At 37.3% G+C, this 27,547-nt stretch overlaps 2 protein-coding genes across 3 annotated transcripts; one reads left to right on the forward strand and one right to left on the reverse strand.

Annotated features, from left to right (window-relative positions):
* Window positions 1-15,093: 15,093 nt before the first annotated feature.
* LOC129243752 (ubiquitin-like modifier-activating enzyme 1) lies at window positions 15,094-22,574 on the reverse strand. 2 transcript variants are annotated; one of them, XM_054881026.1, is made up of 7 exons: window positions 22,467-22,574; window positions 20,879-21,972; window positions 17,465-18,516; window positions 16,738-17,401; window positions 16,363-16,671; window positions 15,867-16,243; window positions 15,094-15,810 (listed from the first exon to the last, which is right to left on the reverse strand). In XM_054881026.1, exons 2-7 carry the CDS (start codon window positions 21,704-21,706, stop codon window positions 15,396-15,398), a joined length of 3,645 nt encoding a protein of 1,214 aa, XP_054737001.1. In that variant the 5' UTR covers window positions 21,707-21,972; window positions 22,467-22,574; the 3' UTR covers window positions 15,094-15,395. The 2 variants fall into 2 exon arrangements, with proteins under 2 accessions (XP_054737001.1, XP_054737002.1); XM_054881027.1 differs by lacking the exon at window positions 22,467-22,574 and adding an exon at window positions 22,116-22,133.
* A 1,872-nt stretch (window positions 22,575-24,446) lies between these two features.
* Window positions 24,447-25,204, forward strand: LOC129245065 (chromatin accessibility complex 16kD protein). Its single transcript, XM_054883033.1, has 2 exons — window positions 24,447-24,662; window positions 24,763-25,204. Exons 1-2 carry the CDS (start codon window positions 24,558-24,560, stop codon window positions 24,985-24,987), a joined length of 330 nt encoding a protein of 109 aa, XP_054739008.1. The 5' UTR covers window positions 24,447-24,557; the 3' UTR covers window positions 24,988-25,204.
* The last annotated feature ends 2,343 nt before the right edge of the window (window positions 25,205-27,547 follow it).

Raw genomic sequence — 27,547 nt, forward strand, 5'->3', positions numbered from 1 at the left:
GAAAATCCACACGTTACTGTAGAGAAGCCAATGCATCCACAACGAGTCACTGTTTGGTGCGGATTTCGGTCTGGCGGCATCATGGGCCATTTTTTCGAAAATGAGCGAGGAGCCGCGGTTACAGTAAATGGCGAGCGTTACTGTGACATGCTCAACGGGTTGTTTCCAAAAATTGAAGAGGATGACATGGACGACATTTGGTTTCAACAGGACGGTGCAACTTGTCACACTGCCAAAGTTACACTCGAACTTTTGGCTACCGTTTTTGAACGAATTCCGATATCAATTGGCCGCCTCGGAGCTGTGATTTACGCCCGTTGGACTATTTTTTGTGGGGAGCCGTTAAGGACAAATGCTATGCGAACCATCCAGAGACGATTGATGCTTTAAAACACGAAGTTGCCATTCATGAAATTGGAGCCCAAACAATCGAAAATGTGCTTAAAAATTGGGTTGATCGAATGACCTACTGTAAAGCCAGTCGTGGCAGTCATTTGAACGATATTTTTTTTTCATTCATAAATGACAATGTTCAATCTTCAAAATAAAAAAAAAGTTTGAAAAAATATTGATTAGTTTTTTTTTTATAGCCGATTCAAAAAGCAAATTTTACATGGCCCACCCTATAAAATTACATGACACTTCTAACAAAATTCATATACGTATGTACGTATGTACAAATATATAAAGTAATTAATGTATATAAATTCATATCATGTTAATTAGTAGCTATAAATAAAATATTGAAAAAAAAAATGTATACATAGAAAATCTGCGTTTGGTATCCACAGATGTGTTGGGTGCATTCATCTTCAGTACTTCAGTAAAGAAAACTCGGAAACAATTTTGTCGGTGTCGTGTGTTTTTTCATTGGATTCCCGAAAGTAATTTGTAATGCTTTTCAAACATGTCCTTTATTGTTCAACAAAATAGAGTTAAATTGTTTTGATGCAGCATCAAAATTTGCCTGCATTTTAGTTCCACTTACGAGTTCTAAAGCAGTTTTAATGATAGATCGGTGCATCCATTTTTTTATGTATTTTGAGTGGTAGGCGTAATTTACATTAAGAAATATCTATCACTTTTTTCTTGAAAAGCTACGCTAATATCAAGCGATGTATTCATCTAGAAGTTAACTTGCTGAATTTAATTTCGCCGTATTGTTTAAAATGTCACAAATTTAACTACGAAATGTGCGAAAAAAAATTAAAAAACTAATTATGCCAAACAAGTATTCTGAAAAAAAGGAATTATGCCTTCTTAGCCTTTTTTTGGCTAAGTAAAATTATGCATTTACCTCAAGGTATATTTGTCTTAATTTAAAACGCCCATATAAATGCCGCTTTTGGTTTTTCGATTACGCCACTCGTGCAGTAAATGAAAATGCTAAAATATGAAAATTTCCTTATTTCTTTTAGAATTCTTTCAAATAACCAGCTCTGTGTAAATAAATTACTGCATTATTTATTTCAGCAGATCATCAGCTGAGCACCAGGAAAAGAGTATCAATCCTGTAGAATTGCCGCAATTATTGCAGCGCTCGAACACACCTAACGTTTTTTTAATATTCTAAAAAAAAACATACCTATAAATGGAAATGTAATGCAATATACAAATATACTCGTAAATATTTATTGTAAATAAACATGCACATGTACATTAGTTCGAAATATGTTTGGTTTGGTACTGAGCAAATCAAACTAAGCGTTAAAAATTGTGACGGCATCGTCTTTCTCGCAATGGAATTATTTTTCAAAAGTAAGGAACTGTATTTACATTTTGACTATAATCAAAATCACCAAAACTGCCTTTTACCTATGGATACACATAGATGCATACTACTCGTATGTACTTACATACATGCACACATGCATGCATATGTATGTAGGTGTTGTACACATTTTTTTAACTGATTTTCTTAAACAAACATGAAAAATGTGATATTACCCTAGTTAAGTCTACGCCAGCAAATTTTTGTACACTTCTTTTTTTTACGACGAGTAAATTAAACTAAGTTCACAAAAATTTAGTTTTACATGAATACATATAGTTTACTTTTTAAATCGTATGTGTAACATAATTTAAATGAAATTCATGATTCGCAAATAAAGTAATTGAAAAAAGAATAATTGTATATTTAACATTTTACTCACTCAATGAAATGATGGGACCGTAATAAGACTTGTAACGGCAGCATGCGTTAGATTGCAGGGCTCAAATGTTCACAAAAGAATGCTCTATAAAAAAACTTTGATGTATATTTTCCATAAAATCAATAAAAAAAAAGTTATTACGGTTTAAAACAATTCATCCCTTAATTTTTCGCGTAATTTTGTTTATAACTTTTTTATTATTAATTTTACAATAAAAAGTTTTGAGTTTTTGTACATAATATTATTATCTACAAAATAAGTATCTTACAAAATTTTCGTAACTCTCAGAATTCACGAGATAAACGCAAAAAACAAATGCACCCTTATTTCTAAGATGGGGGCCGCGGGACACAGCCCAAGACCCCGAAAACTCAAACTAAAGTTCACAGTGATGGATTTTACATAATAAAACCATAAACTCGCATACTCCTAAAATTACTTACTTAAATCTTCTTTTTACTGGACTATGAGTGCCGCGCTTCACTATGAGTGCCGCGCTTCTTTGCTTAGCGTCATTAACCAGTTCATCCATGATGCTGGCAAAGGTACACAAATCTGTACAGGGTGGTATATAGCAGCTGTATATGCGTATGTTAGCCAGTTGTTGTAACTGGTTTCCGCAGGTGGGTTGGGTTACTCCCGCAGCTCCATATGGCACACTTGCCATTTGCGTTGCTGGCCCATGACGCCTCATGCCTGTTTTTATACTGCTCGCCAAGTATAGCAACATCGATGGCCAACTCATATACCGTCTGGGTAAGCAGGCTTTACGCTGCTTCGCAGTGGTTGAGGTTAAGTTGCAAGACCTTCATGCTTTCTTCTGTTGGGCTGCTCTCTGGAATGCAGGGCATGTTCGCCTTCCGACACATAGTTAGTTTCACTTCCGCCGTGTTGTAGGCATAGCGCGCACCTCGGCGTATTTACGCAGCTTTTAGCCTTATGGTCTTGCCCTCCACATCTGAAGCACTGAGTAGTGCGGTCATCTTCGCTCTTGCAGTTCCTTGTCAGATGGCCAAAATCGTGGCATTTGTAGCACCTTTAACAAGGCCTTTTCTCTGATACGGCAATAAACCCAGCCAATATGTACAAGGTGGCGCAAAATTAACCTTGCGATGTTTTTTGGCTGTAATTAAAAAAAAAAAATGAAAAACTTATTCTTATTCTTGCGGATTATTTTTATTTGGTCTTTTAATTTTTTTTACATCAAGTCGAGAATATGATGTCATGTAAATGGCCGCCGCCACAGTTGGTTTGCCATTTGAGCCCTTTTTATGGTATTTTCCATCACTTTGGCCAAAACTTCCGGCGATGGGTCCTCACATTCTTGACGGATATTGCCTTTAAGAGTCTCTGCAAGAGTCTGAGGCTTGTTGACATAAACCCGCGACTTCAAAAAGCCCCACAGAAAGAAGTCTGGAGAGGTAAAATCAGGCGATCTTGCTGGCCAGTGCAAATCGCCAAAACAGGAGTTTAGGCGCCCGGGAAGTGCATCCTTCAGCAAATCGGTTGTGGCACGTGCAGTGTGTGCCGTTGCACCGTCCTGTTGGAACCACATATTTTCCAATCCCAATTCATCAAATTGCGGCAAAAAGAACTCGTTGATCATTGCTCTGTAGCGCACACCATTCACAGTAACCGTTTGGCCCACGACGTCTTCGAAGAAAAAAGGTCCGATGACTCCTCCAGCGAAAACACCACACCATACAGTGACTTTGAGCGGGTGTAATGGCTCTTCGTGGGTTACACGCGGATTTTCAGTGCCCCAGAAGCGTAAATTTTACTTATTTACGTACCCACTAAGATGGAAAAGGGCCTCATCACTCATGATTATTTTTGATGAAAAATCATCTTCCTCTTGGTGGTGATTAAGGATGGCTTGAGCGTATGTTAGACGCGATTGGCGGTCAGCAGCTAACAGCTGATGCACCGTCTGGATTTTGTACGGAAACATCTTCAAACCTTGTACCAAAATTCGCTGTAAAGACCGTCGACTGATTCCCATTTGCGTGGCACGTCGTTTGGTCGATGTCGACGGCGCTTCCATGACATCCTCGGCTACAGCAGCAATATTCTCTGCAGAACGGCTACTCCGGGGTCTGCCACGCCTGGCAGCATCTCGTGTTGTGCCAGTCTCTTCGAGGCAAGCGGCTAAACGTTGCAGTGTTTCACCAGTAGGCGTTGGACGGCGAGGAAATCTGCGACGAAATTCACGTTGTACCTAAGTCACCGACCGATTATTGGTCACATAAATAGTCAGCAATATTCCGCGTTCTGGAGCAGTGTAGCGTAACATTGTTTATTAACGTGTATTTCGCATGTGTTTACTACACAAATGTCAAAACAGAACTGACATTAGGGGCCAATCGCAAAATTTATAGCATTTTCTGATAGGAGGATTACTTTAGCGCCACCTGTTATTTTCGATAGGCTTAACAGTTTTTGTGCGGACGCCGATGGCAGGGTGATGGTGCATGTCTGCGCGCCACCGTATGCTGTGTACATTGCTCGAATGACCGATATCGCAACTTTTCCGTCAGGGACGCTATTTTTTATCGCCTCTAACACTTTTTCCCTGGACGTCACTTCATCAATTTCATCATCATAACGCCTTTAGATTATTTTTTGTGGGGCTATGTTAAAACTAATGTCTATTCAGACGGCCGCCGTAGCCGAATGTGTTGGTGCGTGAATCTCGGTGAAAGCAAAATTAATAAAAACATTTTTCTAATAACGGTCGCCCCTCGTCAGGTAATGGCAAACCTCCGAGTGTATTTCTGCCATGAAAAAGCTCCTCATAAAAATATCTGCCGTTCGGAGTCGGCTTGAAACTGTAGGTCCCTCCATTTGTGGAACAACATCAAGACGCACACCACAAATAGGAGGAGAAGCTCGGCCAAACACCTAACAGAAGTGTACGCGCCAATTATTTATTTATTTTATTCAGACATACCTGCTTCAATTAACGCATTGGAAGACAACATTAAAGCATTTAAAGGTGAAATACCGCCCGAAACATTGGAAAGAGTATGCCAAAATTGGACTAAGCGGATGGGCCATTTGAAGCGCAATGGACGCATATGGACTGTACTATCGATTTAAATAAAAATTTCATGCATTTTTCTGAATTTTACGTGTGTTTTCTTGAAAAATTTTCCTATAGCTCTGAAAAAGTCGCCCTTTATATAGCTCAATTCCTTGAGCTCAGGTTGCGATTTAATTTTTTTTTGCATTTCCGCGTACGAAAGTTCACCGACTTTCTTCAGGACCAATGCGTCAGGTTTCCTTGATATTTTTTACGTAGTTTTGGTCTTACGTTTGACCACTGTTGACCAGCCTGCACGTGATTGGGTGCCCTCCACGCCTAGGGACGCATTCATGTCTACTGCTGCCATGCTTTGTTTCTTTACAGCAACCACCTCTTTTGGTTGGTTGGAGTAGTGTTGTTGCTCTTTGGGCCTGGCCTCTATTGGTCCTCTCGGCGATTCTAAGCGGATGCACTTTGCTGCGGCGAATTGGGTGCATCCCGCCCGCTATTGGCAGCCGTGCGGGCTCACTTTGCTTGCTTTTTGCGATCGTTCTCCATTATGTCGGTTTGTGTGCTTTGATTGGCGCGCACGGTGGGTGGCTTGGATATGCTGTGCATGTCTAATCCTTTGCTTGCACTCACCAAGTCTTTCATTGGAATGTTGATACGCCTCTACACTTCCATCATACTAATAAGCTCTTTTAATTTTTCTCCCATCACACGTAACGGCTCCCCGTCTGATTCTCGCTTTGTCGCTTGCTCCCTTTCCTCTTCCTTTTGCTATTGCGTGTCGATTTTTTCCATGTCTGGAGTTTTATGCTCGCATTGGTGCTTTTCAGCGCGCTCTTGCTCAGGAGTGAGAATTTGTTTTCTCACAGGTGAGCGAGCGATTCTCGAGCAATTGAAAAGGATTGATCGTACCGCTCTTTTCCTTCGATTCTCCGCATATACCCGGAGAATCATTCGGCATGTTGTTGGGTGGTTTGCTTATACCTGTGAGAGTCAGATGTCATTCACCTCTCACCGTAGCTGTCTGAGTAGATGTGCAGATGGTAATCAGCTATTCTCTCTCTTCCTACCAACACTTTGCACCGTTCGCTAAATAATTTGCAGTTGTCTGAGCAGATGTGCTTATAAAGGGTGGTTAAATTTCAAGGTTCGATGTTGTATGTGAACCACACCTAAACGTCAAATTTTGTTCTGCACTTCATTTGACATTTTTCAATTTCAGACTAACTCAATTTGAACCATGGAAAGATACACAATCGAGCAACGCGTCAGAATGGTGGCAGGAAATGGCAACATGAATGACTAATTTTCGAAGAAAATCATCTTCAGTGATGAGGCATATTTTCACCTCAGTGGATTCGTCAATAAGCAGAATTGCCGCATTTGGACGAATGATAATCCAAGAGTAATTGCCGAAAAACCAATGCACCCACAAAGAGTGACTGTTTGGTGCGGTTTATGGGCCGGCGGCATCATTTTTTCCAAAATGAGGCTGGTCAGGCAGTTACTGTGAATAGTGCTCGCTATTGTGAGATGATAACGAACTTTTTATGGCCCGAATTGGAAGATATGGATGTGGACGATATGTGGTTTCAACAGGACGGTGCCACTTGTCACACAGCTAACGAAACAATGGCTCTTTTGCACGAAAAATTTGATGGCCGAATAATCTCACGTCGCGGCGATGTCAATTGGCCGCCAAGATCATGTGATTTGACACCGTTGGACTTCTTTCTTTGGGGTTATTTGAAATAAAAGGTGTACGTCGATAAGCCAGCAGCAATTCAAGGGCTAAAGGATGAGATAATTTGGCACATTAACAGCATAGAACCTCAATTAGCCTCAGCGTTATAGAAAATTTGGACCATCGGATGGAGGTATGCCGCCGAGGCCGCGGCGGCCATTTGGCCGATATTTTGTTTCACACGTAATTGATCCATACCAATATTATCATAATAAAGAGAAATGACAATAATTTCCTTAAAAACTTCTATTTTATTCAAAAACAATACCGGCCCTTGAAACTTAACCACCCTTTATGGATGTACGGCAAAGTATGTATGTAAAGGGTTTTCCAATAACAGATGTTATCTATCGCTATCGAGAGATGAGTAACGATTTTTTATGGCCGGAATTAGATGGTATTGATCTGGACAACGCTTATTTTCAACAAGATGGCGCTACGTGCCACAAAAGCAACGAAACCATTGATCTTTTGAGGGAGAAGTTTCCGGTCCGTGTTATCTCTCGAAGAGGTGACCACAATTGGCCACCGACATCTTGTGATTTAACACTTTTGTGACTTTTTTCTTTAGGGCCACGTGAAAGAGAAGGTCTACGCCAACAGACCAGGGTCGATTCAAGACCTCAAAGATGGAATTCGTGAGGCTATCGAGGACATAGGACAGCCACTTTGCTATTCGTATTGTCCTGTAAGCGTGGTCGTGGTGGTCATTTGCCTGATGTTATTTTCCACTATTAACGGCATACCTTCCTCTTTATAATGAAATAAACATCGGATCATTTATATTAAAAAATAGCATTTTTCTTTCAACATCAAAATAACACCTCTTATTGGAAAACCCTTTAGTTTCGTAGATTATAGATTTTTTAGATGCATACATATCTTTATCCCAATAGATTACTTCAAAATTTGTATAGTTTACCCCACGATGTGATATGAATTGAATTAAGCTCTGTTCCCAGTCCACAAGAAGTCGCAGTCGACTTAAAACTGTAGGCTCCTCCATTTGTGGAACAATATCAAAGCGGATGCCACAAATAGGAGGAGGAGCTCGGTCAAACACCTAACAAAAGTGTACTTGCCAATTATTATTATTTTTTTTTTTTTTTGTATGCGACCGAGCTCATCTAACAGCAAGCCTAGAAAATGTGCTGTTATGGACGGGATCGGACAAACAATAAATGAATGTAAGGTGAAGTGCTTAGGTAAGTATAGAAACATGTGTGAAGGTCTGCACTTATTCTGGATATGTTGAGTCAGAACGAAATTGGGCTACCTGTCTCAAGTCTCAAGACAAATTGTACGCCTCGCCTGCAAAAGAAACTGATTAGTCTCCGTGTAAGTTCATGAAGGTTTTTTGTCCAACAATTGCGCATTATAATGTACGTTCTGTCAAAAGCGTTCATGTAAATGCACCATCACGAAATCGTACGAATGTTCGAGACGATTTGTCCAATACTCAACCGCAGCATTCGCCAAATATTGATAGCAGCCATTTTTTTTCTTTGTTTCGAAACCCACTTCGAGGCACCTGTTTTTAGACAATATAAATTCACGCCAGAACTGAACTCGATTCTGGGGAATTCCTTTGAAAAATATGTTGGTGATATTCGTTGGCATAAGTCTATTATTTCAGAAATGGCCTACTTTGAAGGCGATACAAATTTGGTCGAATAATAAGTATATTTCGTTCGTAGTGTAAACGTGGTGCCCGTGCGTTAATTAGCGGAGAGTTTGGTTTTGAACAAAGGACTTGGAAATATACGAGTATTCGTTCACATATATATAATCTACTTTTTCGTGATTTTTAAAGAACGTTCACACATGCATTAATTAATACATTAATTAATAAATCCACAAAATTAATCTACCCGTTCACATATGACAGATTACCGTCAAAACTGACAATCAGCTGTCAATACTTTTGTGAAAGGTTTTTCTTCATAGAAATTATTTTGGTGGAATACATATTCCGGTTTTTTTGGTTTGTTTAATAATTATTAACGATATGAAAGGACAAAGAAAAGGAATAGCTAATTTAATTGCGCAATTGGCCTAGTAGTATTAAACTATTGATCAGTTGGCAACAGCAGGACTTTGTATTGTTAACGGAATTACACCAACGAGATATGCAAATAACTCTTGATTATTTTATAACATGTGACTTGTCACATATTCTTAAATTCGACCAAGCTGATTTTATCTCTGCCCATGACTTAATATTTTGTACTTTAGATGTTATGATGAATCGTCCAAATTTAGGTGACACCTACTAGTATCGTGATTTTAAATCGTTGAATGTTAATTCTCTGTATTCAGACATGGGTTCTATAAATTGGAATAAATGTTGGTTTTTTAGTACTGTTGATAATAAACTTTACTTCCTTATCCTCGTTATTTAACATGCATGTTCCGCTTCGTTCTGTCAATGTTTTAAATTGTTCATGTCCTTGGTACAACTCGAAAGTTCGAGCTGCCATTAGAAAGCGCAATAAGTATTATGCTAAGTGGAGAAAAAACTTGACGGATACTTCTTGGCGACGGTACAAGGAAATCCGAAATGAAACCACTGTTATAATACGACAAGCAAAACGTTGGTACAGTTACTCAAAACTTTATCCGTCACTTCCAACAAGAGAACTGTGGCGCAACCTAAAAAAATTTAAAATTCATGGCAAGGAAAGTCCCGAATGTAAGATTGGTCTTGATAAACTTAATGACTACTTTATTAGTGTGGGTAAAAAAATAAACTGTACTCCTATTTATGACGGTGTGAGGTAGATGTCCTGAAAGCCCTATCCAAAATAAAGTCTAATGCTGCAGGTGATGATGGCATCTCGCTAAAATTCGTCCATATAGTCATCCAATATATAATAGGACCCCTTACCCATATATTAAACCATTGCTTGACTAGCTCATGTTTCCCAGCAGTATGGAAAAAGGCTATAGTTTTCCCAGTCGCAAAAAAGACATTTGCTATTGTATTTATGCTGGTGACTATAGACCTATCAGTATACTGCCCCCATTCTCCAAAGTTTGCGAAAACTTGATGGCCAAGCAAATTTCATCATTTGTACAGGACAATCGTCTACTTTCTCCACCACAATCTGGCTTCAAACAAAGTCACAGTTGCTCGACAGCAATGGTTTAAATACAAGACGATATTAGAATTAGTTTTGACAATGGTGACTTGTCTCTACTTTGTTTACTTGATTTTTCTAAAACATTTGACACAGTGGATCACAAATTGTTATGCTTGAAGCTTAAACACTATTTTGGCTTCAAAGACAGTGCGGTGAAGCTCATGGCCAGCTACCTTGAAGGCAGAACGCAGAAGGTTAAGACTAGAAAATTAACATCTCAGCCTAGATATGTACACACTGGTGTTCCGCAAGGGTCTATCCTTGGTCCACTTCTATTTAGTCTTTTTGTCAATGATGTTTTTACCGTTTGTCAGTATGTGAATGTCCATGCGTATGCTGATGATATATATTACAATTGTACTTGTCCAGTCGTACTGGTCTCGTTGAAGATTTATGTTTCAAAATAAACAGTGATTTGTCTGCTCTTTCTGCATGGGCTAATAAAAACTCTTTATGTTTAAACGCGTCAAAGTCATAGGTATGTCTTACCTATATGTAATAGCGTGGTGCATGTTGACAATATCCCTAAATTGTGATCCCTTACCTTTATGGATAAGGTAAAAAATTTGGGGTTTATTTTTAATACAAAACTTGCCTGTGCTGACCATATAATAGAGTTGTGGGGAATATTTATGCTACATTGGGTATGCTGCAACATTCACGCCAGAGAAAACGAGGCACAAATTAGGTCTCTAGCTAATTATGCCTCTCATTACCTACTCTGAGGTGGTATACAGCAAACTTGACTCCACATCTTGCCATAAACTTAATGTGGCATTTAATAACGCCACGCGGTATGTATATGGGATTGGTAGATATGACCATATCTCTGCCTGGCGACCAAGGTTACTGGGCTGTTGCCTTAACAGTTATTTGTCTGGTAGAAATTGCATATTTATACGCAAACTTACATTATTCAAGGCACCTCCCTATCTCACAAAGAAGTTGATACCAGTAAGATCTCGCAGACACAACAAATTCATAGTTCCAACATATAATTACCTAGCATCATCTACATAGATTATTTTTCATTAACGCTACTAAAGTGTGGAACTCATTACCCGACACTGTGAAGGCTGGACTTAACAGATTTATGGTAACTTCAGGGCACAAGTCTATAAATACTTTAAAAGTGTTTGATTGCATTAAATTAGGGCCTTAAATTTCTCTATACATTCTCTAATTACTACTTTTGTTTTTTTCTTTTCTAAATCCTTCTTTTCTTTTCCTACTACCAAAGCCTTATCTTCTTACTATTATAGTTAAGTTAAATAATATATTTATATTGGATTGATTTGTTACTGAACTGGTGATTAAGAAACTTTTATGTTAAAAATATTCCAGTTGTATATAATATTGTTGAAGTACTATTAAAAGACCTTAGTCTTACTATGTACTATTTGTATAAATAAATAAATAAATTAAATTAAATTTAAAAAATAAATTGGCTGCTAATAATACCTAAACAGTTGGACGAAATCCGTAAACGACATTTACTGAGGTTACAAAAAATTATGGCAATTATACGCGTTCGAAATTTGATATTACATTTTATAATCTATACTAATATTATAAAGAGGAAAACTTTGTTTGTTTGTAATGAATAGGCTCAAAAACTACTAGACCGATTTTAAAAATTCTTTCACCATTCGACAGCTACATCATCCACGAGTAACATGGATTATATTTTATTTTGGAAATAGGGCTCGAGATATAGGTCAAAACGTGGACCCGGGTAACCTTCGGATGTGTATGTACAATATGGGTATCAAATGGAAGCTGTTGGTGAATGCTTTAGTCCAGAGTATTTTTCATGCCGCTCCGTGACTAGGGTCTCGAGATAGAGACCAAAACGTGGACCCTAGAATGTGTTTGTACAATATGGATATCAAATTGAAGCTGTTGGTGAATGCTTTAGTACAGAGTATTTTTCATGCCGCTCCGTGACTGGGGTCTCGAGATATAGGTCAAAACGTGGACCCGGGTAACCTTTAGTTGTGTATGTACAATATGGATATCAAATGAAAGCTGTTGATAAGTGCTTTAATACGGGGTAATTTTCATACCTATTGATGACTAGGGTCTCGAAATATATGCCAAAATGTGGACCCGGCGTGTCTTTGCACCGAATTAAACCAAACTTACGCACATTGTTAAGTAAGTATTGAAAATGGGTTTCGTAAAGTTTGGTTGTAATTCGGAGCACTGGCAACGGGTACAGCGTTCTTTTGAACCAGCCATAATGTCGCTTACTTTTTTAACGCTTGGGGCGGAACTGAACTGTCAAATTGACAGTGTGAGTTACAGTGTGTCAATATTTCTTTCTGATTTGGATGTCATAAGGAAAAAACGTAAGTGCAACATGTAAAAATTGTTTGTGAATTTTTTTGGAGTGGATTTTGGAACAGTGAATAATTTCTTACGAAATTTGAGAATTTAATGTGAAATCCGAATGAAATTATGTGTTCGTGGGAAAAAAATTTTTTTTCGTTTTTTTTTTTTGAAAAATATAAATGGATAATGGTTAAAAAAGCTCCAATGCTTAATAAAACATATAAATTGAAACGAAAAATTCATGGATGATCAGGAAAAAAGACGATTGTTTATTCATATGCGTTGATTTGAAATTTAAAAACAATCTTCTTTTTTCCTGATTTTCAATTTATATTTTATATTTACTCAAAAACAAATAGAAAAACAAAAAATATTGTTTATGCCAAAGCGCTTGAATAAAGCATAAAGAAATAAATAATATGAAAACCATATATGTATTTTCTGTTCTAAACCATATCTATTCTATTTTAGTGTGCCCAGCGAAGGGGGCCGGGTTTGCTAGTAAGTAATATAAGGACAAAGCGTTTATGGACACACGTTTTTTTGCTGTAATATGAATGCATAATTATTAGTATTTAACAAACATTTGATTAGAATTATGTCTAAAAACCTGTTTCTTTGCCGGCATCCATTTTATTTAGTTTTTATTTTAACGTTTTTTTTTACACTCGTAAAATTAATGATCTATTACACAGAAAACCCAGGGTTGTATGTCAAAAAGTATGGTTAAATCTCGCTTTTTAATTACGGAGTGGGAGTTCAGCACGAAAAAGTAGCTCATCTGCTTAGGTATATGTGAACGTATTGCAACTCCCAATCCGTAATGAAAAAGTGAGATTACCCACACAAAATTTCTCTCCCGAAATCTGAGATTATAAAATAATCCTAGATTATAACCAAACTTATTTAAATACAATCCTTTGTTATCGATAATTATTTTAACGAATGTAAGGAGAAACGTCAAAGTAAAAACTAAATAAAATGGATGCGGGCAATGAAGAGGTTTGTAGGCATCGTTCCCACGACAGTCGGTTCTACGTTACCGGAACGACCCGGATGTATATCCGGCCAAGGACTGTCAGTTCAGCAGCATTCCCCATATATGTATGGGGAATGATTATGCTGCTACAACAACAACAACAAGGTTTGTAGGCATAATTCTAATTAAACTTTTTTTTAGATATTATTATTTTTATTATTTATTTATTGCTGCCACAATTTTTTGCATTCTAAGTAGACTTCGTTTAAGGATTTCCTTCAACTTTCTATTACTAGGAGAAAAATTGCGCAATTAATTTAGCTAATCCTTCTCCTTGTATTTGCTTAATAATGATAATAATAATTAAACAAACTAAAAATCCCAAATATTCCACCAAAACAATTTCTATGAAGAAAAACTTTTCAAAACAATATTGACAGCTGATTGTCAATTTTGCAGGTAATCTGCCATATGTGAACGGGTAGATTAATTTTGTGGATTTATTGGTAATTACTGCATATGCGAACGTACTTTATATGGACATATGGAATAGAAATGAATATATAGGGTATGTTCAACAATGCATTATAATGCGCAACATACCATTTCAGAGTGAGCAGTGCGTTCAAAAATGCAAATATGGCAGTACTGCAAATGCAACGCGTTCTTAAACGTCATTTTTGTATCAAAAGTCGTGCATTATTTGCAGCAAAAATTTTCACACTGCCAATAAATACGCTAGTACAATGTCTGATGAAAAGTGGGTATTTAATTATTTATTTTAGCTTTTAATACAAAAATTGATGAAAAATACGATATTTAAACTTTATTTTATTATACTTTTCTTGGTTTTAGTGATTACTTTAGTACATCGGAGATAAAATTACTGCTCAGAGTCCGACTGAGCATGGAGAACGAGTTCACGTCGGGAAGGAGGAAAAAGAGCGTGCTCTGGGCTAAGGTCGTAGATGAAGTAAAAAAAGTTAATAAAGATTTAAAAATAGATAGAAACATCGCCCAGCGAAAATTTTCTAATTTACTCATCACATATAAGCGAATAAAAAAAAGATATTAAACTTTTGACAAGATATGTCCTTCTTTTAAGCTTTACACGGTTTTGTTTTTTTCTTAAATTTAATTAAAGACTATCAGTTTTTTCCTCACATATATCGTCCATGATCAAACTTAGTAACAATTCCATTTTACTGCACAGCGCGTTCATAAATGCAACAAATCTATTTGCAATTTTTCAACAAATCTATCAGTTGCATGAATTGTCACATTGACAGTTCTGCCAGAGCTGCAAGTACTGCGTATTATAATGCGTTTCTGAACATAGCCATAATATCTAATTGGCGCTTACAACATTTGCCGAGTGTTTGGCCAAGCTCCTCCCCCATTTGTGGTGTGTATTTTAACGTTTTCCCCACAAATGGAGGCCGACTTGAACGATGGTTTTGTAACATATGAGCTTTGTCATGACACAAATACACCCTACGGTTTGCCATCGCTTTCCGAGGGGCTTGCACAAAAAACTATTTCAATCATTTGGTGTTTTGTGCCCGGCCTTTCGAACTCTTCGCAGCCGGAAAGCACAGCCTATCTTATAAAAGTAATTAATATGTTATCATTTTAAGTCATTCATTTTTTGTTATTGATAAAGTTTTATTATATATGGTTGTATTTGAAACAAAAATTTTTATTCATTTCTGATGAAAAACGCAGTAACTGCTACAAATATTTATTTTTCATTTGTTATTTTAAGTTATATCTTTTGTTAATTTACCATATGCTGAATTACTTTAATTTTTGGACAATTTCACATTGAAAGAATTATATTTAAAAATTAGATTGAAAGGACACAGTAACATAACATCCTCTCTATAATAATATTATTACTTCGTTTTATATTATTTCAAATAGTAATAATAAACCAAAGATGTATTGAATTGAAAGGGCAGCGGTTACTGGTCACTCAGTACTTTTGTTGTATCACCAATAACCGTTTTTAGGGTATAGTATACCGCACATACGGCACTTCCACATCCTCGCCATCTTCGTCATTGCAGCAAATTTCAAATACCAAAGAACGTTCATGTGATTCGATGCGTTTCTTTGAGACACGTCGCACAACTTCAGTCATTGGGAGGGGCAACCGCTCCGCACATTTAGCTTTCGGCATGAAGAACGAGTAAAGCATCGATACGCCCTGTGACAACATTGTAATCTGAAGTTTCTCTTTTTTGTCGAAATAGTCGAGGAATTCCTGTAACGTTAATTCGCCAGCAACTTCAAAGCGATCCCACAATGTCCACTCTTTGCCATAGTACGAGTTCTTCGCGGCAGGCATAGGCTCCGAAAATGCAATAAAAGGCAATGCCAAATTTGCAAAAGCATTTTTAAATTTATCCATATCCCTGTGACTGCAAATAAAAAGACGGTTATAAAAAAAAAAAATATTAATTTGATATTGAATTACCCTAAAATTAATTTCATAACTTCTAGAACAGCCAAACCAGAAACCAGAGATGTGGTTGTGGCGATCGCCGGAATAATTTTTCCAGCAATTAATTTAGACTTGTGGCGATCAGCTGGGGGAATCTTGTAATTAGTGGCACGCAGGTTAGACGCAGCAACAATGAAGTCCATATGCAGATTGTTATCATCGTCTTTTTCGAATTCCAGAGGTTTAACAACGAGTGGAATTTTACTTTCGCGCAGGGCCTGCAATTCAGTTAAAATCTTGTTTACACGGTCTTGGTCCACGTCTGAGCTGTCATAGTTGTTGGCTGCAGCGGCGGCAGCACTCTCGTTTGTTTCAATCTTTACACCTGATCGGGGTTTGAATTCTGGTACCTGCAGATTAGCATAATCGCATTATTTATGTTAAATTGTCCTCAAAATCAAGATTTAATCAATATATAAATTGTAAATACTAAATAATGCATAATTATTCCAATCCGCATCTAACTTACCATGATACCCTTAACGATACCAGCTACTTGCTGTCTATCACGCACTTGTTCGATTCCGTACATCTCCGCACGAAGATTAGCGGCTGCATACACATAATCTAAATGTAGATCATTATTGATGTCGAATATCAGGGGCTGAGGGCAGCGCTTCGGGCCGGACCAAAAGGGTTGGCCACTCGAAGTTACTTGGTCTGGTGGAAAGTTATACAGTAACTGTTTAATTTGATTGGCATAGTGCTCTTCCCAATGATTTCTAGCCCATTTAACGCAATCCAAGAAGTTGCTGGACCTTTCATCGATTAAAGCTTTCTGAAATAGGGGAAAAACGGCGATAATAAGAACGGGTACTTACTGTATTATTCAAAGCAAGATTACCTTAACTGATTCGAGGATCTCCAACGGTCGAATGCTCTGCAGTTTTATGATGCGTTCAATGAAGTTTGCATCAGATAGATATTGTGCAGCATTTTCTGGCGATTGTGTGAACACACCTTCAAACATATCGCGAGCCCACTGCAATGTATGCTCAATTGCGTTAGGGAAATTCTTCAACGTACAAATCGGAATACTCTTTTCTGGTGGATCTTGCGACGAACTGTATGACTCAGTTAGAAATGGTACAATGACTTGGACATTTCCCATTGTACCTAGAGTACCTGATTCCACCAAAGGCAAACGATTGAAAACGCATTTACGATCCATATAAATACGGGCGTCTACATTGTCCAATGCATTAGCTACGCCGTCCAATTTGCCGAAGAATTCTTCAGAAAACACTTTTTCTGTTTCAGGTCCAACACGCAATTCATAAGCAGTGACCTTGATGTCGGGATTCATTTTCTTAATGGCGTTCGCAGCTGTCTTCGCTTTTGGCTTTTGCACATCGTGCGGTCGAAACAGAAATTGACGATTCAAATTAGATTTTTCAATCAAATCCATGTCGGTTATGACAATTTCTCCATTACGCGCACCAACACCAATCATTGCAAAATTTTTAAGCAATTCGCAACCTATAGCTCCAGCTCCAACAATAAAATATCTAAAAAACAAAAAAAGAAAATTATATACTATATTGATTTAAACATGTACACATTTTTCTCACCTGACGTCGCCTAATTTCTCCTGGAAATTCTTTCCGAAAATTGCTATCTGTGCGTCATAACGCGAGCCCACCGGCTGCGCATCTGCCTCCTCAACACCTTCGGTGGGCAAACATTCAATGGCATCATAGTATAACCATTGGTAAATGGGAGTGAACTTGCCTGTGCAAGCCTTAAGAACTTCTTGTGCAACAAATCCACCTATTGCCGCGTCTATTGGGCAAGTATTTCCAGCACAGGTCTTCGCAAATAACAATACTATGTTATCATTTATATCCGCATTTACCAACTTGCATATTTGCAAAAATTTCTGAGCATCTTCCTCATTCCAGGGACGAGGCAGCTGGCCGACCTGTTCGATAAATTTGTGTAAAGCAGCAAACGCAATATGTAAGGAAGCTGGATGGTCAAACTTAGCAAAATCGGAAACTAAGAATTCTGGTTCTTTTTCTGATTCCTGAAGCGGCTTGAAAGTCACCACCTTAGGCATCTTAACTTGTGTGGCAATACCGCCGGAAATATATTCACCAAACTGGCTGGTGTCACCAATGCTAAAAGTATATGGACCCAAGACACTGATTTTGATCGGGTCGCAGCCATTTAGCTCCGTCATTCCCAGTACTTCGCTGAAAGTCACATAATCTCCATCATTTAATCCATGGCGGGTCTCATCCAAACAAGTTATTACTCCCTGAGAATCGCGTGTAATGCTTGCTATCATGGTGGAGATCGGCTGAGCACCATCCTGATCATAAATTGTGAAATTTTCTCCGAAGTCACAAAAGATTTTTGCAAAAAGTCCACGCGTTTCGGCTAATATCAATGCAATGCCATTCTCGTGCGCAAATTTTGCGATGCGATGCTGCTCATCATAATCAGATGCCGTCAATACAATAACACGAAACTGGCGCAAAAACTCTTCGTCCAACTCGCCTGTATATGCAGTGGTACGAACGTAATTGTTCAACTCAGCCAATTGATTGCATGAGGCCTCTGCACGATTTCGGCCTACATCCGATTCGCTTAGATAAAACTGCGAAGTCAAATCGCGAATCTGCAAATAAAAAAATTATAATTTGGAATTTCAATTGACAATTAGTACTGACGCTCAAAAATGTTTTACTACAATAAAAAAAATTTCCAAACAGTTATGTGGTAGAGTATCGGCAATATGTGTATTTTGCAATACTATTACCAGAACACATTAGAGCCAATTTTCCAGAGCAAGCTTGACTGTAGTGAATCTTTTAACATGAGTTTTAGCATGCAAAATTAGGCATTTAAACTTAGTTTAACTTAGTGGATAGGATTCAAGGTAAATTTTGAAGTAAAAGTCAATTCTGCGGAGATCATAAAAAAGTAAAAGGTGGAGTCTTACCGAAAACAGTTTAAATAACTACAGACAAATGTAAGGCAGCTGGTTGAAAAGCACATATATATGTACATATTTGTAACTCAATATTTATTTATTTATTAATTGCTGTTAGAAAAGTTTACAAAATTTAAAGCAACTGCATAAGAAGATAGCTTTGACTTCTAAGATCCTAAACTATGCTAAGCCCAATATTTTTCGTGCAAAGATTCAAGTTTTCCAAATTTGCAGCAAGAACAAATTTTAATTTAAAAGTACTCATATCAAGTAGGCTATCTGAAGGAAATATAATTCGATTTAATGATTAGAGATACGCAAGACACGTGAATTTCTAAGTGACACATAGTGAAATAAAAACGACGAGAGTAATTTTTAGACGGAATCCCGCCAGGGGAATTTTTTTACCATTGAAATTGGAATATTGTAGATTATCCGTCGTCGTTATCAGGGTAGAAATCGGAAGCAGAGGTCGAATTTTTTAAAAAACATGTTGGTTTTTTACGACACATGAATATTTTGTTTTATAATTGTCACGTTGGAAACTGCAAGTATACACCGGTCAGGATCAATTAAAAAAAAAGTCGTGCTATGGGAACATTATGGGGAAAAAGCTGCACTCTTAACAGACCGCAAACTTCAGAGAACATGATAACGTAATCAAAAAGGAAAAAAAGGTCGAAGGTCGCTTATTTCGTAAGTATTCCAAAAGGGAACATATATGATATTATAGAACTACTGATACAAGGAAAATCGAAGGGCGAAGAGGAATTGGCAGGAAAACACAACAACTTTGACAACATCAGATCTCCAGAAAATTAGTGAAGCAACAGAAGCTGCGTATAACTGGAAACAAATTCAATGAAATCGTTAATATGACCTGGCGACCGTATGACAAAGATCAAAATAACATTTGTATGCAATGGCGACGAACCTGCATAGATACGCAAAGAACTTCCTCTTAAACATCCCCGCATGCTGTATTCTAAATCTTTTTTTTTTTACTAAATATAACTTTTTGGCTGGAAAATTTTTAAAACGTGGCAGCTGCTGCGAGTTCTAAAATACCCAGTAACAAAAATTACTCAGAAATTAGAAAATATTGGAGAACAAAGAAAATACGATGGAATATAGTCAAAGCAAACTGAAAATCTTCAGAACATCGCGTCGCACCACACCACACCATTTTCCATTCGGCCAGATATTACACATATGTAATAAATGTTCATACAGCGTATAACGCCATCATCTGCACTTCTCTTCCACAATATTAAAGGACGCCTGACCCACATAAACTGCATATCTATCTCATTCTAATGCATTGCGCATTGTCACAACGTTGGTAACAATGAATCATCATATTGCCTTTCAAACATTTTTCGTTCTTTTTTGCGAAAATTTCCTTTCAACTTTTTGTAGAAATTAATAAACTGAAATTTATGAACTCAATGTGGACCGACAAAAACAGTTACCTACCAATTCTATTAATTAATTGCAAAAGTATGTCGAGTTGATGAAATAATAAATAATTTCGTACTATTGAACAACTTTCAGTTGTCTGCATTTTAGAAAAAAGAATAGTTTAAGCTAAATTTAACGGAAGTATATACTTCCAATTACAAAATCTAGCAAATTTAGGTATTATTTTGCTTGCTTTTTCAGTAGTACTAGCTATACGACAAATATCTCAATGGAAGGGCAAACAAAAATGACAATAGGAATAATGGTAAACGTTCCAAATCAAAAAGGTTAATTCTCTAATCGATTCTTCCAGGCAATTAACATAGAATAAAAAAGGCGGTAAATTATTGAAAAAAAAAAATATTTTCCTATGGTTAGAATAAGGGCGAAAGAGAAATGGTAATTATTGATTTTTCCTCCAGTCAACATCTAAAAAATTTTTGTTTGCAATTTCTTTGCGAATACACAGTTCCTTGTTGAAAATATTACATTTAAAACGGGTTTAAATAAATTACACTTAATTATGTTAATATGATACATGCATGTAGATGAATAGACTTCATTCTAGTTTGATTTCGGTACTTACCGTGCAATTTTCCTTGTCATGTAACGTGATCGATTTCACGCCTCCCAAAATAACGTTCTTGGCTATCTCCAGACCCAGCCCGCCAATTCCTGACAACAATATGTCTGAATTGGCCATTCGACGCATTGCATCATGACCCAGTACATACAGTTGGCGCGAGTATAACGATTCATCGATGTCAGCAGCGCCGCACGAACGAGACTCGCTCGTCACATTACCGCCAGCCATTTGATTGTTTCCTCCGAACACTACTTTATTCGATTTATTCCCGTCTGAACTCGAATTATTATCGCTGGAGTTAGCGGCCGAAGTTGTTGCCAAAATATTCGCTTTCGAACTTTTTTCTTCTACCTCCACCGAAATCTTTGATTCCACAGATTTTACTTTTGTCACAACGCGTTCACACGAATCAGAAACAGAAACTGCAGAAACGATTTCACCTCTTACTTTCTTCACTGCCGACAATCTACTACTGCTACCGCTATGGCTATCGGTGCTACTTTTCCCACCAGTCACACTACCACCGACAGAGCCAGCTGCACTTCTACCGTCACTTAACGAAACCGAATGAGATGGCACGATTCCCTTCGCCGGTACGTCAACTTCAATTCCTTTCACACCACTTTCGTGATTACCGCTACCGCTGTCGTCTCCGTTGTCAGTGTTATTATTGCTTCTACTCTTTTTATTACTGGGGCTCGTAGTGGGGTTGTTTGCGTTCGCGTTCGCGTTCGAAGCACTGCCGGTAGACGCAAGCAGCTTACGCTTTTTAGCTGCTGGTGGCTCTGCAGAAGAGTTTCGCTCAGCTGATGGTGAACTAGAAGACATCGGGCGGCGGGCGTCCACAACACGGTAATAAACCAGCAATCCTTTTCACTTACGTTTAATGCTTTTAAAGCTTAAAGCCCTTGGCCCTTAATTTTGCTTTTGCAAATTAATCTTTATGCCCTATGCCCATTAAAATCTATTCCCTCGATGTCTTTATCCAGCAAAGATATACACTTCACTATTAAATATAGATAATGGCACAGCTTTTATGTCCACTGAGGAAGATTGGGTACAACGCCAGAGAATATCTTAAAAACGTGAAGAATCTACAAAAAAAAAAAAATCAATCGAGAATATTCTCATTACAAGTATCATCATTGAAAATTTTCACTTTAATACTATATTTTTGTGCGCTTAGCAAGCATCTTTTTATAAACTGAAATGCTATTTGATAAAAATGTGAATGCACTTTTGCGGCGAATCCGTATGACACACGAGACAATATAATGAGATAGGAGACCCCACATGGCTTCACCGATCTTCAACATTAGCCTTTACTGATAGTTGGAACTCCACTCCGTGACACGTTTTTCTTAACCATCTTACAAATAAACTTATATACTTTACTCCTTTGCTCCTTCTTTTACTGTTCAATTTCCCCATCTGTTACTTATTCACTTCTTCAACTAAGAACCCTACAAACTATCAGCTTCTGCTTCTGCTTCAGCTAAACGTATTTCCGAAAATACTAATTTTCCGCTAATTGTTATTTAATAAAACTATTCCACTATATTTTGCATTTCGTAATAATTAACAATACCTTTTCATCCAAATATACACTGCTTTGCGAAAGATTTAATTGCGAAATTCTATAAATTACCAAAGCGAACGCTTCTTAATACAAATTCTCGTCTGCGAACTAGTTGAAAAGAACAAAGAGAATGAGTGCAGTGTTGTATTTTTTATTCCTTACGTTTGGTAACAGAAAGCTTTGCCACAATAATAATCAACTATTGAGAAAGGAATAGTAGTAAGTCGATTAAACGGCCATTTTATACATAAATAAAAAAAAGGGACGCAAAAATACTCAATAATAAACAAAGCATAGAAAACCGACGAGAAAGGATATTCTTAGCACGGCCTAAGGATCTATTACAAGATTTTCAAAAGCATTTTTAAGTTTTAAGTTTAATCTTCGAGTTATTCTACTTTTTCCAAAAAATTATATTCCAAAATAAGTTCAATTCAGTATTTTCAGAAATTTTATGTAATTAACATGGAGTGGGGTAACAAGAAAATCGTATCGCATCTTAATCTTGAACTCTATATCAAATTTTCACTTGCTATGGAGTTCTGGCTTAAGAATCATCTCAAATGGATAACAGGGTCAGAACAGGACGTCAAGTAACGAAGCGGTAAATCATGCCTGGAGAGCTAGTCATATGTTCTAGATCCATGCAACTATTAATCAATGATGACCTTGTTGTTGTGTTATGCACAGTAATAGAAGCGCCGCCAGTGTAGGGTATATCACCGGTCGTATTCGTCTGGCTCATCTAAAGGTAGGCCCAGGAAACATGATGTTTCGACGCGTTGGGTGTAGAGGGAGAGGGGTGTTAAATGAGGGGGTTTTGAGGGACATGTGAAAAGGTAGTTAGTCTCGTGGGGGGTATCCTCACATGCCGGACATATGTTTGGTATGTCGGGGTCAATTCTAGATAAGTAGGAGTTTAACCAGCTACAGTATCCAGAACGTAGTTGTGCCAGTGTTACGTGTGTCTCACGAGAATGCTGGAGCTCTTCATCTGCAATAGGTGGTGGTTGGTCTCCGATTACGGCATTCACAGGACGGGAACTTAAAAAGGTGTTGTTGTTTTTGTTGTAGCAGCATAAACATTCCCCATACTTACATACGGGGAATGATGCTGGAGTGACAGTCCTTGGCCAGATATAAGCCCGGGTCGTTTCGGTAGCGTAAAACCGACTGTCGTGGAAACGATGATGACGGTCTCCTGGTGAATGTCGTTTATTGACTGTCTAAATATTGTCTGGTCCAGTAGATTTCTGTCCGTTTTGTCCTGGATCTCGTCTGCACAGTTTAAAAGGTGTCTTCTGACGTGCCTCGGAGGCGGCTCTGGCTCAAGCAGTTGTCTGCTAGGGTGAAACCTACGGTAGCAGTTTATTGTGCTCCATTACAGGGAGCATTTGTGCCTCATTGTGAAGGTGTTGAATAGGGGACATCAGGAGGCAACCGCTCGCTGCCCGAATGGCAGTATTTTGGCATGTCTGAAGCTTTATCCACTGCGTGTCACTAGTTCCAGGCGACCAGACAGGCGCAGCATAATTTAGAACCGGTCGACCATGATGAACTCTTCGTTATTGCTTCTCGCAGATACACTGACCATCTTCAAATTCCGCGGTTGAAATAAATAAGATTCAACTTTTTAATAAACAAAATTACGAAGGATAAGAATATCGCAAAAGCAAAATATAGCATCATGAGTTCGGAGAGATCCTCATCCAGCAAACATTATGTCATTTCTTTGATTTTTTTTCGTTGACGTAAGCGGATACAATTTTAGGATATTTTTCCATGTACGTAACAGACAAATGACTCTCTTGCATACGTTTTACTCTCTATATCATCTGAAATATTTTTTCCATTATAAAAATAATAATGGTATTATTTTCAACATTAAACAAACGCGTTGAGCGCTAGGTTACTTTTTTCTTTGTCTATATTTAGCGGCAGTTGACAACTCTAGCAAATACAATTTGACAGAAAAGCAAGCTCTCAGCCCAAGCAATCTGTTAAAGTATAGATATAAATATTTACAGAATCAAATGTCAGATTGATTATTGTCCACTTTATATTGGCGGTAAGAGATTGTTTGGGGAAAAGGCTATAAACATGGAAACTGAATTACCACTAAGCCGAATTCGAACAATTATGAAAAGTTCTTTAAACACCGGACAAATATCAAATGAAGTACTTTTCCTGATGACCAAAGCTACGGTAAGTAAAATATCAAATCATTCCGATTGCTTTTTTCTTCAAATCTTTATAGCATTTCTTTACCACACTTTGTTTAAATCACATTTAAATTATATTTTAGGAGATGTTTGTGCAAAAGTTAACCAAGGAGGCATATGCAAAAGTCAAAGATGATAACACTCTTAAATACAAGCACTTGTCACAGTATGTTCAGAAGGAGAAAAACTTGGAATTCCTATTACAAATTGTCCCAGCTAAAATAAAGGTAAAGGACTTCAAAAAAATTCTAGAACTGGAGGATGTGAATTCATCGTCTGACAGCGAAGATGAAAAGCGAAGCAAGTAATTTGCGTTTGGTGTGCTAATGGAGACTGATATGTCTTGTAGAAGATTAATTGATATTTGTTACAAAATTAAGAGTTTTCTAAATATAAATATTACACACTACATATAATGTCTTGCATTCAAGCAGGGAGGTGGATGTACAGCATAGCATACAACAATTTCACTGGCTAATGCGAACTTAAGTGCAGGTAAATAAATTAAAGTTTAAATAACACGAATGAGCGATCAAGTTATTTACAGTTATGACAATATTCCTTTTGTGCACAATGAATGTCCCATAGTTCGCTACTTCTAGCATTGTTCTGGCTTGCTGGATGTTTAACACAGAGTAGATATCACAAGATGCGTCTTAAAGCAAGCAGGGTTGGTGTGTGACTATCCTTTAGCAGTACTTGTGCTCGAAACCCCGGTCATGAAACCCCAAACGACAGACCAAGTTTTGCTTATAGTGGTCGTGCTTGACCCGTCAATGACAAACCTTCGAGTGTATTTTTGCATTGAAAAATGTCACGAAAAATCGTCACATACCTATATATTTCTATTGGGATAATCTGATTATATTGTGTCATGGTATTTGGATGCATGGTATCATGTCGCGGGAGTGGGCCACAATAGATCGAGAAATACGGCAGCCTTTGGTCGGGGAAAGCGCGAGTCATTCCAGTAACGTAGAACGGGCTGCCATTGGAATGACATGCTCTTCTTTTAACGCCCTGTATACTCTGCTCATCTTATGCCAGAAAAAATCGAAAAATATCCCGGTAGACATCCAGTTAGTGGCTAAGTCCTGCTACAACGACAATCATCATTGCGGTGCAACTTTGCACAGGCATTTCTGAGGTCTATAACCATCAAACTCAAAACCAAAGTTTTCAAACAATTAGGGTAGGCGTCAGCAGGGGTGCACTTTGCCAAAAATGTGGGTTGTAAAAGCAAAAACATTCCCATGTACGGGGAGTGCTGTTGGCGTGACAGTTCTTGGGCGGATATATAGTAAATCCGGGTCATCTCGGTAACGTACAACCGACTGTGAGGGGACCTGATGTAGGTCTTTGACAGCGATTAAATTTGCTATGCTATTTTTTTTTCATATTATTGGTACTACAAACTTTAGAAAACCTAGTTATTGAGTGATACTCACTTGAACAACTCGTAAAAATTATCCGTTTTGCGCTTTGCGTAACTTGTTGTAGCAGCATAAACATTCCCCATACATTTACGGCGAATGCTTCTGCAGTGATAGTTCTTGGTCGGATATAAATCTAGAGGGAGCGTGTCATTATTCTGTATTATAAAATTCTGGTTGACAAAATTCTGTAAATTGCAAAAAAATTCTGCTTTCTAAAATTCTGCTTTTTTAAAATTCTGCTTTTTAAAATTCTACTTTCCAAAATTCTGCCTTTTCAAAATTCGGCATGGGGAGAGGTACTAAATTCTGCTTTTCAAAATTTTTTTGGATGAAAATTCTGTAAAAATCAAAAAAAAAATTCTGTCCAGCCTAAATTCTTTTGGTTCAATATTCTGTTTTGATCAAAATGATGGAGAACTGAAATTCTGTATATTAAAATTCTGGAATCAAAATTATTTTTGATCAAAATGCTGTAAAAATATAACCAAATAAGTAGATAACCTGATAAGCACGCTTACCTGAATAGCACATTTATTTTATGAATAATGGAATTCTGATTTTATAGAAACCATAGTATATATACATACATACGTCAATTAAAGAAAATTTCAAAAATTCATTCAAAACAAAAGTTATTACATCATAATGGCGAAACAATTATTATGTTATTAAATTTTTAGCAATTCGCTTTAGAAAAGAAACATGCCTTAATATAAGCCTTTTTTTGTTATTCTTTCAATTCTGTTGTTTGATTTTACAGCCTTCTTCGTTTGACTAATTTTGTGACCATTTTGAATTTTAGTTAGTTGTGCTTTCGCACAAACCAGCTCGCCTTTTAGATCATTAATTAGTTTGTACAACCCTGAGTTTCGTTTCCCAACAATAACTTTTAGCCGACGATGCGTTCTGTAATTTCTTTCAAACCACGAGCAAAACTATTTTGTATCTTCGTCTTCAAGAGTACTATAAAATTGATTATAGTACTCAGAGACTTCGTCGTGAGGCAAAAAAGCCAGAGCTTTTAACATTCTAATATGTAAGGAAAAATATGAATCATTTCCATATTTCTGAACCAATCTGCAAACAAAAAAAATTAAATATTTAGTACTTTATGGTGGTTGGGATGAAATTGTTCAGTATTTCAATATATTACACAATATACCTTCCTTTTTGTATTTTACGCCAAATTATTTGACTAAAATGAAAGAACATCCTTGCAATCTCGTATCGGGAAAATATTTTTTGGTAGCCGATATAATACCTATCTCAAAGTCACTAAGGATTCGTTTTGGATTTAATTGTATGCCATATCCTCGAGCAAATTGAATGAGCTCAATGAAAAACGTCTCATAGCTGGTAAGTGATTTTCTGCTCATAATGCAGAATACGGTTGCTCAAATTTCATTCACATTGTTTCTGAAGCTATAAATAC

This window comes from Anastrepha obliqua, chromosome 4 (genome assembly GCF_027943255.1).
Source record: "Anastrepha obliqua isolate idAnaObli1 chromosome 4, idAnaObli1_1.0, whole genome shotgun sequence".
NCBI classification, from domain to species: domain Eukaryota; kingdom Metazoa; phylum Arthropoda; class Insecta; order Diptera; family Tephritidae; genus Anastrepha; species Anastrepha obliqua.